Raw genomic sequence first — 16,331 nt, forward strand, 5'->3', positions numbered from 1 at the left:
CTGGCCTTACTCAAAGTGGCATGTTGAGTCATCTACATACATAGACACACTGGCCTTACTCAAAGTGGCATGTTGAGTCATCCACATACATAGACACACTGGCCTTACTCAAAGTGGCATGTTGAGTCATCTACATACATAGACACACTGGCCTTACTCAAAGTGGCATGTTGAGTCATCTACATACATAGACACACTGGCCTTACTCAAAGTGGCATGTTGAGTCATCTACATACATAGACACACTGGCCTTACTCAAAGTGGCATGTTGAGTCATCCACATACATAGACACACTGGCCTTACTCAAAGTGGCATGTTGAGTCATCTACATACATAGACACACTGGCCTTACTCAAAGCCAGTGGCATGTTGAGTCATCCACATACATAGACACACTGGTCTTACTCAAAGCCAGTGACATGTTGAGTCATCCACATACATAGACACACTGGCCTTACTCAAAGCCAGTGACATGTTGAGTCATCCACATACATAGACACACTGGCCTTACTCAAAGCCAGTGACATGTTGAGTCATCCACATACATAGACACACTGGTCTTACTCAAAGCCAGTTGCATGTTGAGTCATCTACATACATAGACACACTGGTCTTACTCAAAGCCAGTGGCATGTTGAGTCATCCACATACATAGACACACTGGTCTTACTCAAAGCCAGTGGCATGTTGAGTCATCTACATACATAGACACACTGGCCTTACTCAAAGTGGCATGTTGAGTCATCTACATACATAGACAATCTGGCCTTACTCAAAGCCAGTGGCATGTTGAGTCATCCACATACATAGACACACTGGTCTTACTCAAAGCCAGTGGCATGTTGAGTCATCCACATACATAGACACACTGGCCTTACTCAAAGTGGCATGTTGAGTCATCTACATACATAGACACACTGGCCTTACTCAAAGTGGCATGTTGAGTCATCTACATACATAGACACTCTGGCCTTACTCAAAGTGGCATGTTGAGTCATCTACATACATAGACACACTGGCCTTATTCAAAGCCAGTGGCATGTTGAGTCATCCACATACATAGACACACTGGTCTTACTCAAAGCCAGTGACATGTTGAGTCATCCACATATATAGACACACTGGCCTTACTCAAAGCCAGTGACATGTTGAGTCATCCACATACATAGACACACTGGCCTTACTCAAAGCCAGTGGCATGTTGAGTCATCTACATACATAGACACACTGGCCTTTCTCAAAGTGGCATGTTGAGTCATCTACATACATAGACACACTGGCCTTACTCAAAGCCAGTGACATGTTGAGTCATCCACATACATAGACACACTGGCCTTACTCAAAGCCAGTGGCATGTTGAGTCTTCTACATACATAGACACACTGGCCTTACTCAAAGCCAGTGGCATGTTGAGTCATCTACATACATAGACACACTGGTCTTACTCAAAGCCAGTGACATGTTGAGTCATCCACATACATAGACACACTGGTCTTACTCAAAGCCAGTGACATGTTGAGTCATCCACATACATAGACACACTGGCCTTACTCAAAGCCAGTGGCATGTTGAGTCATCCACATACATAGACACACTGGTCTTACTCAAAGCCAGTGGCATGTTGAGTCATCCACATACATAGACACACTGGCCTTACTCAAAGCCAGTGACATGTTGAGTCATCCACATACATAGACACACTGGCCTTACTCAAATCCAGTGACATGTTGAGTCATCCACATACATAGACACACTGGCCTTACTCAAAGCCAGTGGCATGTTGAGTCATCCACATACATAGACACACTGGTCTTACTCAAAGTGGCATGTTGAGTCATCCACATACATAGACACACTGGCCTTACTCAAAGTGGCATGTTGAGTCATCTACATACATAGACACACTGGCCTTACTCAAAGTGACATGTTGAGTCATCCACATACATAGACACACTGGCCTTACTCAAAGCCAGTGACATGTTGAGTCATCCACATACATAGACACACTGGCCTTACTCAAAGTGGCATGTTGAGTCATCTACATACATAGACACACTGGCCATACTCAAAGCCAGTGGCATGTTGAGTCATCTACATACATAGACACACTGGTCTTACTCAAAGCCAGTGGCATGTTGAGTCATCCACATACATAGACACACTGGCCTTACTCAAAGCCAGTGGCATGTTGAGTCATCCACATACATAGACACACTGGCCTTACTCAAAGTGGCATGTTGAGTCATCTACATACATAGACACACTGGTCTTACTCAAAGTGGCATGTTGAGTCATCCACATACTTAGACACACTGGCCTTACTCAAAGCCAGTGGCATGTTGAGTCATCTACATACATAGACACACTGGTCTTACTCAAAGTGGCATGTTGAGTCATCTACATACATAGACACACTGGCCTTACTCAAAGTGGCATGTTGAGTCATCTACATACATAGACACACTGGCCTTACTCAAAGTGGCATGTTGAGTCATCTACATACATAGACACACTGGCCTTACTCAAAGTGGCATGTTGAGTCATCTACATACATAGACACACTGGCCTTACTCAAAGTGGCATGTTGAGTCATCCACATACATAGACACACTGGCCTTACTCAAAGTGGCATGTTGAGTCATCTACATACATAGACACACTGGCCTTACTCAAATTGGCATGTTGAGTCATCTACATACATAGACACACTGGCCTTATTCAAAGCCAGTGGCATGTTGAGTCATCCACATACATAGACACACTGGTCTTACTCAAAGTGGCATGTTGAGTCATCTACATACATAGACACACTGGCCTTACTCAAAGTGGCATGTTGAGTCATCTACATACATAGACACACTGGCCTTATTCAAAGCCAGTGGCATGTTGAGTCATCTACATACATAGACACACTGGCCTTACTCAAAGTGGCATGTTGAGTCATCTACATACATAGACACACTGGCCTTACTCAAAGTGGCATGTTGAGTCATCCACATACATAGACACACTGGCCTTACTCAAAGTGGCATGTTGAGTCATCCACATACATAGACACACTGGCCTTACTCAAAGTGGCATGTTGAGTCATCTACATACATAGACACACTGGCCTTACTCAAAGCCAGTGGCATGTTGAGTCATCCACATACATAGACACACTGGCCTTACTCAAAGCCAGTGGCATGTTGAGTCATCCACATACATAGACACACTGGCCTTACTCAAAGCCAGTGGCATGTTGAGTCATCTACATACATAGACACACTGGTCTTACTCAAAGCCAGTGGCATGTTGAGTCATCCACATACATAGACACACTGGCCTTACTCAAAGCCAGTGACATGTTGAGTCATCCACATACATAGACACACTGGCCTTACTCAAAGCCAGTGACATGTTGAGTCATCCACATACATAGACACACTGGCCTTACTCAAAGCCAGTGGCATGTTGAGTCATCTACATACATAGACACACTGGCCTTACTCAAAGCCAGTGGCATGTTGAGTCATCCACATACATAGACACACTGGTCTTACTCAAAGTGGCATGTTGAGTCATCCACATACATAGACACACTGGCCTTACTCAAAGTGGCATGTTGAGTCATCTACATACATAGACACACTGGCCTTACTCAAAGTGACATGTTGAGTCATCCACATACATAGACACACTGGCCTTACTCAAAGCCAGTGACATGTTGAGTCATCCACATACATAGACACACTGGCCTTACTCAAAGTGGCATGTTGAGTCATCTACATACATAGACACACTGGCCTTACTCAAAGCCAGTGGCATGTTGAGTCATCCACATACATAGACACACTGGTCTTACTCAAAGTGGCATGTTGAGTCATCCACATACATAGACACACTGGCCTTACTCAAAGTGGCATGTTGAGTCATCTACATACATAGACACACTGGCCTTACTCAAAGTGGCATGTTGAGTCATCTACATACATAGACACACTGGCCTTACTCAAAGTGGCATGTTGAGTCATCCACATACATAGACACACTGGTCTTACTCAAAGTGGCATGTTGAGTCATCCACATACATAGACACACTGGCCTTACTCAAAGCCAGTGGCATGTTGAGTCATCTACATACATAGACACACTGGCCTTACTCAAAGTGGCATGTTGAGTCATCTACATACATAGACACACTGGCCTTACTCAAAGCCAGTGGCATGTTGAGTCATCCACATACATAGACACACTGGCCTTACTCAAAGCCAGTGGCATGTTGAGTCATCCACATACATAGACACACTGGCCTTACTCAAAGCCAGTGGCATGTTGAGTCATCCACATACATAGACACACTGGCCTTACTCAAAGTGGCATGTTGAGTCATCCACATACATAGACACACTGGCCTTACTCAAAGCCAGTGGCATGTTGAGTCATCCACATACATAGACACACTGGCCTTACTCAAAGTGGCATGTTGAGTCATCTACATACATAGACACACTGGCCTTACTCAAAGTGGCATGTTGAGTCATCTACATACATAGACACACTGGCCTTACTCAAAGTGACATGTTGAGTCATCCACATACATAGACACACTGGCCTTACTCAAAGTGGCATGTCGTTAGTAAAAATGTAAATAAAATAATATAAAAAATAAAAACCTGTTCCCTCAATGACTAACTGTTCACCAGATCCACATGTGTTTACCAGACACACATATAGTCCACAACATATGTGTTTGGACAGTGAAGCTTACAGTTTTAAATGTGGTGTTATGCTCCAGCATTTTGGATTTGAGATACAATGTTTCATATTAGGTGACAGGATAGAATGTTTTGTTGTATCCTCTGTTATTGGTAATGGTGAGAGGTTAGCATATTTTGTTGTAGCCTCTGTTATTGGTAATGGTGAGAGGTTAGCATGTTCTGTTGTCGCCTCTCTTATTGGTAATGGTGAGAGGTTAGCATGTTTTGTTGTAGCCTCTGTTATTGGTAATGGTGAGAGGTTAGCGTGTTTTGTTGTAGTCTCTGTTATTGGTAATGGTGAGAGGTTAGCATGTTTTGTTGTAGCCTCTGTTAATGGTAATGGTGAGAGGTTAGCATGTTTTGTTGTAGCCTCTGTTATTGGTAATGGTGAGAGGTTAGCATGTTTTGTTGTAGCCTCTGTTATTGGTAATGGTGAGAGGTTAGCATGTTTTGTTGTAGCCTCTGTTATTGGTAATGGTGAGAGGTTAGCATGTTTTGTTGTAGTCTCTGTTATTGGTAATGGTGAGAGGTTAGCATGTTTTGTTGTAGTCTCTGTTATTGGTAATGGTGAGAGGTTAGCATGTTTTGTTGTAGCCTCTGTAACTCTCTCACTCATTATTATTCATGATTCATTCATGATCTTTCTCAATCATGGCAGTCACAGGCTTGATGTAGTCATTGTGTTCAAAGAATATGGGACCAAATACTATACTTTTGACTACTTTAATACACTATAAGTGAATTGGTCAGAATACTTATGACTTCTTCAAATAGGGGGACGAGATACATAAAGTGTTTTATTTTTGTAAAGGGTGAAACAGACATGTATTAAACTACCCTCAAATAAAAGGTGACACCCTCAAAGAATAGCAGTGTGGTTTAAGGCACAAGGCGAGACCCAGATGGCACGGGAGGCAGATGGTTAGAGTCTGTGATATTTATTAATATACTAAAAGGGGTAGGCAAGAGAATGGTTGTGGACAGGCAAAAGGTCATAACCAGATCAGAGTCCAGGAGGTACAGTGTGGCAGGCAGACTAGAGGTCAGGACAGGCAGAATGGTCAGGCAGGCTAGAGGTCAGGACAGGCAGAATGGTCAGGCAGACTAGAGGTCAGGACAGGCAGAATGGTCAGGCAGACTAGAGGTCAGGACAGGCAGAATGGTCAGGCAGGCTAGAGGTCAGGACAGGCAGAATGGTCAGGCAGGCTAGAGGTCAGGACAGGCAGAATGGTCAGGCAGACTCGAGGTCAGGACAGGCAGAATGGTCAGGTCAGGCTAGAGGTCAGGACAGGCAGAATGGTCAGGCAGGCTAGAGGTCAGGACAGGCAGAATGGTCAGGCAGACTCGAGGTCAGGACAGGCAGAATGGTCAGGCAGACTCGAGGTCAGGACAGGCAGAATGGTCAGGCAGACTCGAGGTCAGGACAGGCAGACTGGTCAGGCAGGCTAGAGGTCAGGACAGGACAGGGATATATACACCAGGGAAACACAGGGATATATACACCAGGGAAACACAGGGATATATACACCAGGGAAACACAGGGATATATACACCAGGGAAACACAGGGATATATACACCAGGGAAACACAAGGATATATACACCAGGGAAACACAGGGATATATACACCAGGGAAACACAGGGATATAAACACCAGGGAAACACAGCGATATATACACCAGGGAAACACAGGGATATATACACCAGGGAAACACAGGTATATATACACCAGGGAAACACAGGGATATATACACCAGGGAAACACAGGGATATATACACCAGGGAAACACAGGGATATATACACCAGGGAAACACAGGGATATATACACCAGGGAAACACAGGGATATATACACCAGGGAAATAAGCGACACCTGGAGGGGGTGGAGACAATCACAAGACAGGTGAAACAGATCAGGGTGTGACATGAATATGGAGAAAAATATACTGCCACTATTTTCACCACCAAAGAATATCAGTGTGATTTTAATATGATTTGACTCTTTGCAGGCTGTCAGGCTGTGGAGTCACAGAGGAAGGCTGTGCTTCTCTGGTCTCAGCACTGAGGTCAAACCCCTCACACCTGAGAGAGCTGGACCTGAGCTACAATCACCCAGGAGACTCAGGAGTCAGACTGCTCTCTGCTGGACTGGAGGATCCACACTGCAGACTGGAGAAACTCAAGTATGTAGAGGGTTTATGTCCATGTTCATATCAGACATGTTTGACTTATCAGGCTATAAGACAAACATTCTGACCACCACTTGGACAAAGTTATATGCTGACTGTGTGTGTGTGTGTGTGTGTGTGTGTGTCCAGGGTGTGTGTCCAGGGTGTGTGTCCAGGGTGTGTGTCCAGGGTGTGTGTCCAGTAAGTGTGTCCAGTATGTGTGTCTCCAGTTTGTGTCCAGAGTGTGTGTATTTGTGTGTGTGTGTGTGTGTGTGTCCAGTGTGTGTGTCCAGTGTGTGTGTGTGTGTGTGTGTGTGTGTGTGTGTGTGTGTGTGTGTGTGTGTGTGTGTGTGTGTGTGTGTGTGTGTGTGTGTGTGTGTGTGTGTGTGTGTGTGTGTGTGTGTGTGTGTGTGTGTGTGTGTGTGTGTGTGTGTGTGTGTGTGTGTGAGTTCAGGTGTATCCCTCAATGACTGTCTGTTCTTCTGCTTACCGCTACAGTGTGGAACATGGTGGAGAGAACACAATGAAACCTGGGCTTAGAAAATGTGAGTGTTGACTGCTGTGAAGAATATGACTAAGAATAAGTCTTAATTCAAGTTAAGTCAAAGTCAAAGACCACCATCATTACTTACTTGGTCATATTAAATATCAGCTGTAGTTCTACAGAAGCAGAAATCAGGGACACCAAAGTTTACAAAGAGTTGCTTTGACAATGTGTGTGTGTGTGTGTGTGTGTGTGTGTGTGTGTGTGTGTGTGTGTGTGTGTGTGTGTGTGTGTGTGTGTGTGTGTGTGTGTGTGTGTGTGTGTGTGTGTAATTAATGGGAATAAGTGTGTTTTATATTACTATATAGTATAACATATGATCATTCTACAAGTCTCAAGTTACCTTAACTTCTCCTTTTGATACCTAGAAACATCTACATTAAATGAATTAGTGAAAAGTGAGTTAACATTCTAATGTGAATGATGATGATTTCTAATATTGTGTCTGGTTTCATCCATCAGATGTCTGTGATCTCACACTGGACCCAAACACAGTAAACAGACACCTCTCTCTGTCTGAGGAGAACAGAAAGGTGACATGTAGGAGAGAGAAGCAGCCGTATCCTGATCACCCAGAGAGATTTGAGTACTATAGACAGGTGCTGTGTGGAGAGGGTCTGACTGGGCGCTGTTACTGGGAGGCAGAGTGGAGTGGGAGAGAGGCTGTTATAGGAGTGACATATAAAGGAATCAACAGGAGAGGAGGGGGTAAGGACTGTTGTCTTGGATACAATGACAAGTCCTGGAGTCTGGACTGCTCTGACAACAGTTACTCTGCCTGGCACAATAATAATCACACTACCATAGACGTCCCCTCCTCCAGCCCCCACAGACTAGGAGTGTATCTGGACTGGCCAGCTGGCACTCTGTCCTTCTATAGAGCCTCCTCTGACACACTGACCCACCTGATCACATTCACCTCCACATTCACTGAGCCCCTCTATCCAGGTTTTCGGGTTTATGATGTTGACTCCTCAGTGTCCCTGTAAATAATAAACTGACACACACACACACACACACACACACACACACACACACACACACACACACACACACACACACACACACACACACACACACACACACACACACACACACACACACACACACACACACACACACACACACACTGGACACACACACACTGGACACACACACACTGGACACACACACACTGGACACACACACACTGGACACAAACACATACTGGACACAAACACATACTGGACACAAACACACTGGACACACACACACTGGACACACACACACACACACACTGGACACGTACGCACAGTGGACACGTACGCACAGTGGACACACACACAGACGGTGGATACACACACTGGACCCACACACACACTGGACACACACACACACACACTGGACACGTACACACACTGGACACACACACACACTGGACACGTACACACACGTAGCTCCTTAATTAACCACATTAACGAGCCAACCCCTCTTTCAACACCACCCCCCACACCTAACCCTCCTACAGCCCCTGCAGGCCATGAGGACACCTCACCCTCCTACAGCCCCTGCAGGCCATGAGGACACCTCACCCTCCTACAGCCCCTGCAGGCCATGAGGACACCTAACCCTCCTACAGCCCCTGCAGGCCATGAGGACACCTCACCCTCCTACAGCCCCTGCAGGCCATGAGGACACCTCACCCTCCTACAGCCCCTGCAGGCCATGAGGACACCTCACCCTCCTACAGCCCCTGCAGGCCATGAGGACACCTCACCCTCCTACAGCCCCTGCAGGCCATGAGGACACCTCACCCTCCTACAGCCCCTGCAGGCCATGAGGACACCTAACCCTCCTACAGCCCCTGCAGGCCATGAGGACACCTAACCCTCCTACAGCCCCTGCAGGCCATGAGGACACCTCACCCTCCTACAGCCCCTGCAGGCCATGAGGACACCTAACCCTCCTACAGCCCCTGCAGGCCATGAGGACACCTAACCCTCTTAGAGCAGGTGATGAGGACACCTAACCCTCCTACAGCCCCTGCAGGCCATGAGGACACCTCACCCTCCTACAGCCCCTGCAGGCCATGAGGACACCTAACCCTCTTAGAGCAGGTGATGAGGACACCTCACCCTCCTACAGCCCCTGCAGGCCATGAGTACACCTAACCCTCTTAGAGCAGGTGATGAGGACACCTAACCCTCCTACAGCCCCTGCAGGCCATGAGGACACCTCACCCTCCTACAGCCCCTGCAGGCCATGAGGACACCTAACCCTCCTACAGCCCCTGCAGGCCATGAGGACACCTCACCCTCTTAGAGCAGGCCATGAGGACACCTCACCCTCTTAGAGCAGGTGATGAGGACACCTAACCCTCCTACAGCCCCTGCAGGCCATGAGGACACCTCACCCTCCTACAGCCCCTGCAGGCCATGAGGACACCTAACCCTCTTAGAGCAGGTGATGAGGACACCTAACCCTCCTACAGCCCCTGCAGGCCATGAGGACACCTAACCCTCCTACAGCCCCTGCAGGCCATGAGGACACCTAACCCTCTTAGAGCAGGTGATGAGGACACCTAACCCTCCTACAGCCCCTGCAGGCCATGAGGACACCTCACCCTCCTACAGCCCCTGCAGGCCATGAGGACACCTAACCCTCTTAGAGCAGGTGATGAGGACACCTAACCCTCCTACAGCCCCTGCAGGCCATGAGGACACCTAACCTTCCTACAGCCCCTGCAGGCCATGAGGACACCTAACCCTCCTACAGCCCCTGCAGGCCATGAGGACACCTAACCCTCTTAGAGCAGGTGATGAGGACACCTAACCCTCCTACATCCCCTGCAGGCCATGAGGACACCTAACCCTCCTACAGCCCTGTAGGCCATGAGGACATTGAGCAACCATATTATGATTTTGACGAATTTGAAAAGTGTGTAATCAATCAGCAGGGGGACGGTATTGATAGAAGTGTGCACGTTTTGTACTGCAATACATTTATCAATAAAGAGATTTGTCCATTTTTTTATTTCACCAGAATGAATCAGAGACTTCATTATGCAGTTTTTTATGTGATGATTTTGGATAATCTAGGAGAACTTTTCGAAAGGGCTACAGATTTAAATGAACCTCGTGACGTCTTACAGCTGGAAATATGTGGGGATAGTCTGCAAAACACAGAATCTCTTGTTTTACATAAGGGTGAAGCAGATCTTGAACAGTTTTTAGCCCTGCTGGAACGTCTTGTTCAATCTAATGTATCCATCATAGCTGATAGAACCTTTGAACTTGTTGTACAAATAATCCTCCAACCCCTAGGTGGAGGTGGTCAGAGAAGGAAACTTGATAGTCTCATGCAGTCAGAAATCTTAAACAATGAGAAGGCATATCTCATAAATGTTAACAATCCTGGTAATCAGTTATGCTTTGCAATATGCCCATCACATTTACTCCTTCCTGGATGTACTGACCTGGTAGCTTTACAAAAGGCTAGTGACCTCCAAAAGGCTGTAGGTCTATCACATTTACTCCTTCCTGGATGTACTGATCTAGTAGCTTTACAAAAGGCTAGTGACCTCCAAAAGGCTGTAGGTCTGTCACATTTACTCCTTCCTGGATGTACTGATCTAGAAGCTTTACAAAAGGCTAGTGACCTCCAAAAGGCTAGTGACCTCCAAAAGGCTGTAGGTCTGTCACATTTACTCCTTCCTGAATGTACTGATCTAGTAGCTTTACAAAAGGCTAGTGACCTCCAAAAGGCTGTAGGTCTATCACATTTACTCCTTCCTGGATGTACTGATCTAGTAGCTTTACAAAAGGCTAGTGACCTCAAATGCTGTAGGTCTATGTAAACAGAAGCCTGTGGCTTTCTCTGACATAGTCATATTAATTTCTTAGGAGCTCCCTATGTTTGTGTTATGGGATTTTTATGAATAATGACTAAATGAGGTATACATTTAACGTAGAATTATAACTAATATATTTTTACCCTGTCTTTCTAGTAGTGTTAAATAATGTTTGTTCATTAGGAAGGGGTTATGTAGCATAGATCTAGGAAGAAAGGAATGTATGTGGGTGTAGAAAGAGAACGAAGAGGAGCATTAACCTATGTTTGAACCGACCCGGCTGTAAATCTGGAGAGATAAGATAGGACAGGGAGAGCCCCTCCAGAGCTCTCGTATCTGGGGGAGACTGGAACTGTCAGCTGACTGGTTATAAACTGTGGTGAGACTCATGAGAAAATCCCTATGTTGGTGTGCATGTATGTGCGTAGGTTAGAATGGTATAAAAAGAATGTATTGGTGTATGCACGAGAGAGCTCTCGCAAATAAACCTGGATCTGATCAATTGTGAGCTGGGAATTCTGTCTGTTTTATTTAAGACCAGAACTTTACAACCTCTGGGTATCAGACAGATAAAGATAATTGGAATTTATGAACATTGATTACAAAATTACTTAACAGTTTGTCCATCATGTCATTCAGGCTACACCAGACAGGGGGGGGGGACACTCTTGTCAGTATAACTGTTCAGTGTGTCTGGATGAAAAATGTCTGATGCAAACCGTACATCTAATGCATTGTGAGGATTGTCATCTAACATGTCGTTCCTCCTACTGCTACGAAAAACACAACATTGAAACATGGCATCCCAAGGCCTGTAAATCTGTCAATTGGTGTGACCTCAACAAGAAATGTCCAAAATGCCATCGCAATTACAACCTTAAAATAGACAACCCACCAACCTCACATATGTGGTATCCTACACTGTCCTGTCTGTAAAGGTATGTGGTATCCTACACTGTCCTGTCTGTAAAGGTATGTGGTATCCTACACTGTCCTGTCTGTAAAGGTATGTGGTATCCTACACTGCCCTGTCTGTAAAGGTATGTTGTATCCTACACTGCCCTGTCTGTAAAGGTATGTGGTATCCTACACTGTCCTGTCTGTAAAGGGCCTTTGAAAAGCAGAGACCCCGAAGTGGCTCAAGAAGTGGAACATGAGTGCTACCTTCAGCCATTGGATGGAGAGGAACATTCAGAGAAATATGTGTGTTATGACTTTGAGAGTAATCAGCAATCAGGGGTTCATCTGCCTATTGTTGTATCTACCATGACTTTCAATGGTTACACGTGGTCGGCAGACGGCCTCAATTGTGCACTACTCTTTCTAAAACATTTATAAAACCCCAGTACAAAAACGTCACTTTTGTAGCTCACGATCCTAGAGCCTATGATTCCTATCTTCTGTTGAACCCCTTGATACAACAAGGTGTTGCACCCAGTGTCATAGCCCAAGGTAGTAAAATCTTGTGTTTTGTAGACTCAGTCTTCAACCAGAGATACTTTGACAGTTTAGGTTTCTTACCCATGAGATTGGCTCAAATGCCGGAGGCATTAGGTTTTGAAAACTCTGTCAATTGATGGTTTCCTCATTTTCTTCACATCTACATTATATTGGATCTTATCCTGGTCCCGAAATGTACGGGTGTGATCAAATGGCTCCCAAAGAGACAGAGATTCATGACTTGGTATGAGACAGTACGTCATAATACCTTTGATTCCCATAAAGAGATGGAGTTATATTGTGATAATGATGTGGTTATACTGCGTGAAGGATGCCTCAGATTCAGAGAAGAGGTATTCAAAGATTAAAAACCGTGGAAGAAACAACTGTTGTACTCAAACACTGTTTAAGTTCTGGAGCTCCTTCTCATAAAAGGACCCCTCTATTTGCTCCCCATCATAATCTTTTAACTTGTAGACAGGAGGTATACGGGGTAAACTTTCTGTAACTTTGAACAGCTCATCGCTGTAACCTTGCTCTTAGTTTTTGTCAAATACACCCGGCAAATTGGAGAAACGTACAAAATTACCAAGTTATGAAGAGTGAATCATCCGTACAGATTTTTTAAGACTTGAAAAGAGATTTCCGAAAACATCCCAGAGGGCTTCATACGGATACTCTTATGGTAGCTGTAGTTATAACCCTTTACTAAAACTATATCCTCATATCTACGAGTGTTGTGAGCCATAAAGTATTTCCACATCCTCTCCTTCAAAGTCCTGTTAAAGCATTCAACCACTGAAGATTTCAAATCTGAGCCTGTATCAAAATGTCTGATATTGTGCTTCTTCTTGAGTTTCTGAAAAGTCATTAAAAAATGGTTTACAGCCGTCAGTCTGCACTTTCTTGGGTGCTCCTCCTTCCTTCAAGATAGAGTCAAAATCCCGGGTCACCTCTGCCCCACTCTTATGTTATAAGACCCTTACAAAAGCTATTTTAGAAAATGTCTATAACCGTTAGCATGTATCGATTTCCATCATTTTATCGGCAATTGCCTGCATGTCACATAGGTAAACCTAAAACTGTGACAAGGGATGAGTAGAACAAACTATATTTAGGGGAAATTGTTTTCGCCCAGGTGTGTACAAAGTGTAAGCGTCCTGCTCTGCTAGCCAATCGTTCACTTGATCATCGCTCAACCTGCTGCCTGTTCCTCAGCTATAGCTTTATGGAACCTCTCCTTTCCACCTAAATACCCTGTTCCTCAGCTATAGCTTCATGGAACCTCTCCTTTCCACCTAAATACCCTGTTCCTCAGCTATAGCTTCATGGAACCTCTCCTTTCCACCTAAATACCCTGTTCCTCAGCTATAGCTTTATGGAACCTCTCCTTTCCACCTAAATACCCTGTTCCTCAGCTATAGCTTCATGGAACTTCTCCTTTCCACCTAAATACCCTGTTCCTCAGCTATAGCTTTATGGAACCTCTCCTTTCCACCTAAATACCCTGTTCCTCAGCTATAGCTTCATGGAACCTCTCCTTTCCACCTAAATACCCTGTTCCTCAGCTATAGCTTCATGGAACCTCTCCTTTCCACCTAAATACCCTGTTCCTCAGCTATAGCTTCATGGAACCTCTCCTTTCCACCTAAATACCCTGTTCCTCAGCTATAGCTTCATGGAACCTCTCCTTTCCACCTAAATACCCTGTTCCTCAGCTATAGCTTTATGGAACCTCTCCTTTCCACCTAAATACCCTGTTCCTCAGCTATAGCTTCATGGAACCTCTCCTTTCCACCTAAATACCCTGTTCCTCAGCTATAGCTTCATGGAACCTCTCCTTTCCATCTAAATACCCTGTTCCTCAGCTATAGCTTTATGGAACCTCTCCTTTCCACCTAAATACCCTGTTCCTCAGCTATAGCTTCATGGAACCTCTCCTTTCCACCTAAATACCCTGTTCCTCAGCTATAGCTTCATGGAACCTCTCCTTTCCACCTAAATACCCTGTTCCTCAGCTATAGCTTCATGGAACCTCTCCTTTCCACCTAAATACCCTGTTCCTCAGCTATAGCTTTATGGAACCTCTCCTTTCCACCTAAATACCCTGTTCCTCAGCTATAGCTTCATGGAACCTCTCCTTTCCACCTAAATACCCTGTTCCTCAGCTATAGCTTCATGGAACCTCTCCTTTCCACCTAAATACCCTGTTCCTCAGCTATAGCTTCATGGAACCTCTCCTTTCCACCTAAATACCCTGTTCCTCAGCTATAGCTTCATGGAACCTCTCCTTTCCACCTAAATACCCTGTTCCTCAGCTATAGCTTCATGGAACCTCTCCTTTCCACCTAAATACCCTGTTCCTCAGCTATAGCTTCATGGAACCTCTCCTTTCCACCTAAATACCCTGTTCCTCAGCTATAGCTTCATGGAACCTCTCCTTTCCACCTAAATACCCTGTTCCTCAGCTATAGCTTCATGGAACCTCTCCTTTCCACCTAAATACCCTGTTCCTCAGCTATAGCTTTATGGAACCTCTCCTTTCCACCTAAATACCCTGTTCCTCAGCTATAGCTTTATGGAACCTCTCCTTTCCACCTAAATACCCTGTTCCTCAGCTATAGCTTTATGGAACCTCTCCTTTCCACCTAAATACCCTGTTCCTCAGCTATAGCTTCATGGAACCTCTCCTTTCCACCTAAATACCCTGTTCCTCAGCTATAGCTTCATGGAATCTCTCCTTTCCACCTAAATACCCTGTTCCTCAGCTATAGCTTCATGGAACCTCTCCTTTCCACCTAAATACCCTGTTCCTCAGCTATAGCTTCATGGAACCTCTCCTTTCCACCTAAATACCCTGTTCCTCAGCTATAGCTTCATGGAACCTCTCCTTTCCACCTAAATACCCTGTTCCTCAGCTATAGCTTCATGGAACCTCTCCTTTCCACCTAAATACCCTGTTCCTCAGCTATAGCTTCATGGAACCTCTCCTTTCCACCTAAATACCCTGTTCCTCAGCTATAGCTTCATGGAACCTCTCCTTTCCACCTAAATACCCTGTTACTCAGCTATAGCTTTATGGAACCTCTCCTTTCCACCTAAATACCCTGTTCCTCAGCTATAGCTTCATGGAACCTCTCCTTTCCACCTAAATACCCTGTTCCTCAGCTATAGCTTTATGGAACCTCTCCTTTCCACCTAAATACCCTGTTCCTCAGCTATAGCTTCATGGAACCTCTCCTTTCCACCTAAATACCCTGTTCCTCAGCTATAGCTTCACGGAACCTCTCCTTTCCACCTAAATACCCTGTTCCTCAGCTATAGCTTTATGGAACCTCTCCTTTCCACCTAAATACCCTGTTCCTCAGCTATAGCTTTATGGAACCTCTCCTTTCCACCTAAATACCCTGTTCCTCAGCTATAGCTTCATGGAACCTCTCCTTTCCACCTAAATACCCTGTTCCTCAGCTATAGCTTCATGGAACCTCTCCTTTCCACCTAAATACCCTGTTCCTCAGCTATAGCTTCATGGAACCTCTCCTTTCCACCTAAATACCCTGTTCCTCAGCTATAGCTTCATGGAACCTCTCCTTTCCACCTAAATACCCTGTT

The 16,331-nt window shown here is 45.2% G+C and overlaps 2 protein-coding genes and 1 long non-coding RNA gene across 3 annotated transcripts in view; 1 reads left to right on the forward strand and 2 right to left on the reverse strand.

The window, feature by feature from the left end:
- LOC139569930 (uncharacterized) overlaps positions 1-16,331 on the reverse strand; it is an 823,452-nt gene that overhangs the window by 710,386 nt on the left and 96,735 nt on the right. The window lies entirely within an intron of this gene.
- The window catches only part of LOC139539816 (NLR family CARD domain-containing protein 3-like), a 446,707-nt gene that overhangs the window by 324,329 nt on the left and 106,047 nt on the right, over positions 1-16,331 (reverse strand). The window lies entirely within an intron of this gene.
- On the forward strand, positions 7,033-11,787 carry LOC139562491 (stonustoxin subunit beta-like). Its single transcript, XM_071380612.1, has 2 exons — positions 7,033-7,451; positions 7,913-11,787. Exons 1-2 carry the CDS (start codon positions 7,373-7,375, stop codon positions 8,437-8,439), a joined length of 606 nt encoding a protein of 201 aa, XP_071236713.1. The 5' UTR covers positions 7,033-7,372; the 3' UTR covers positions 8,440-11,787.

The sequence above is a fragment of the Salvelinus alpinus genome, chromosome 1 (genome assembly GCF_045679555.1).
Source record: "Salvelinus alpinus chromosome 1, SLU_Salpinus.1, whole genome shotgun sequence".
Taxonomy (NCBI): Eukaryota; Metazoa; Chordata; class Actinopteri; order Salmoniformes; family Salmonidae; genus Salvelinus; species Salvelinus alpinus.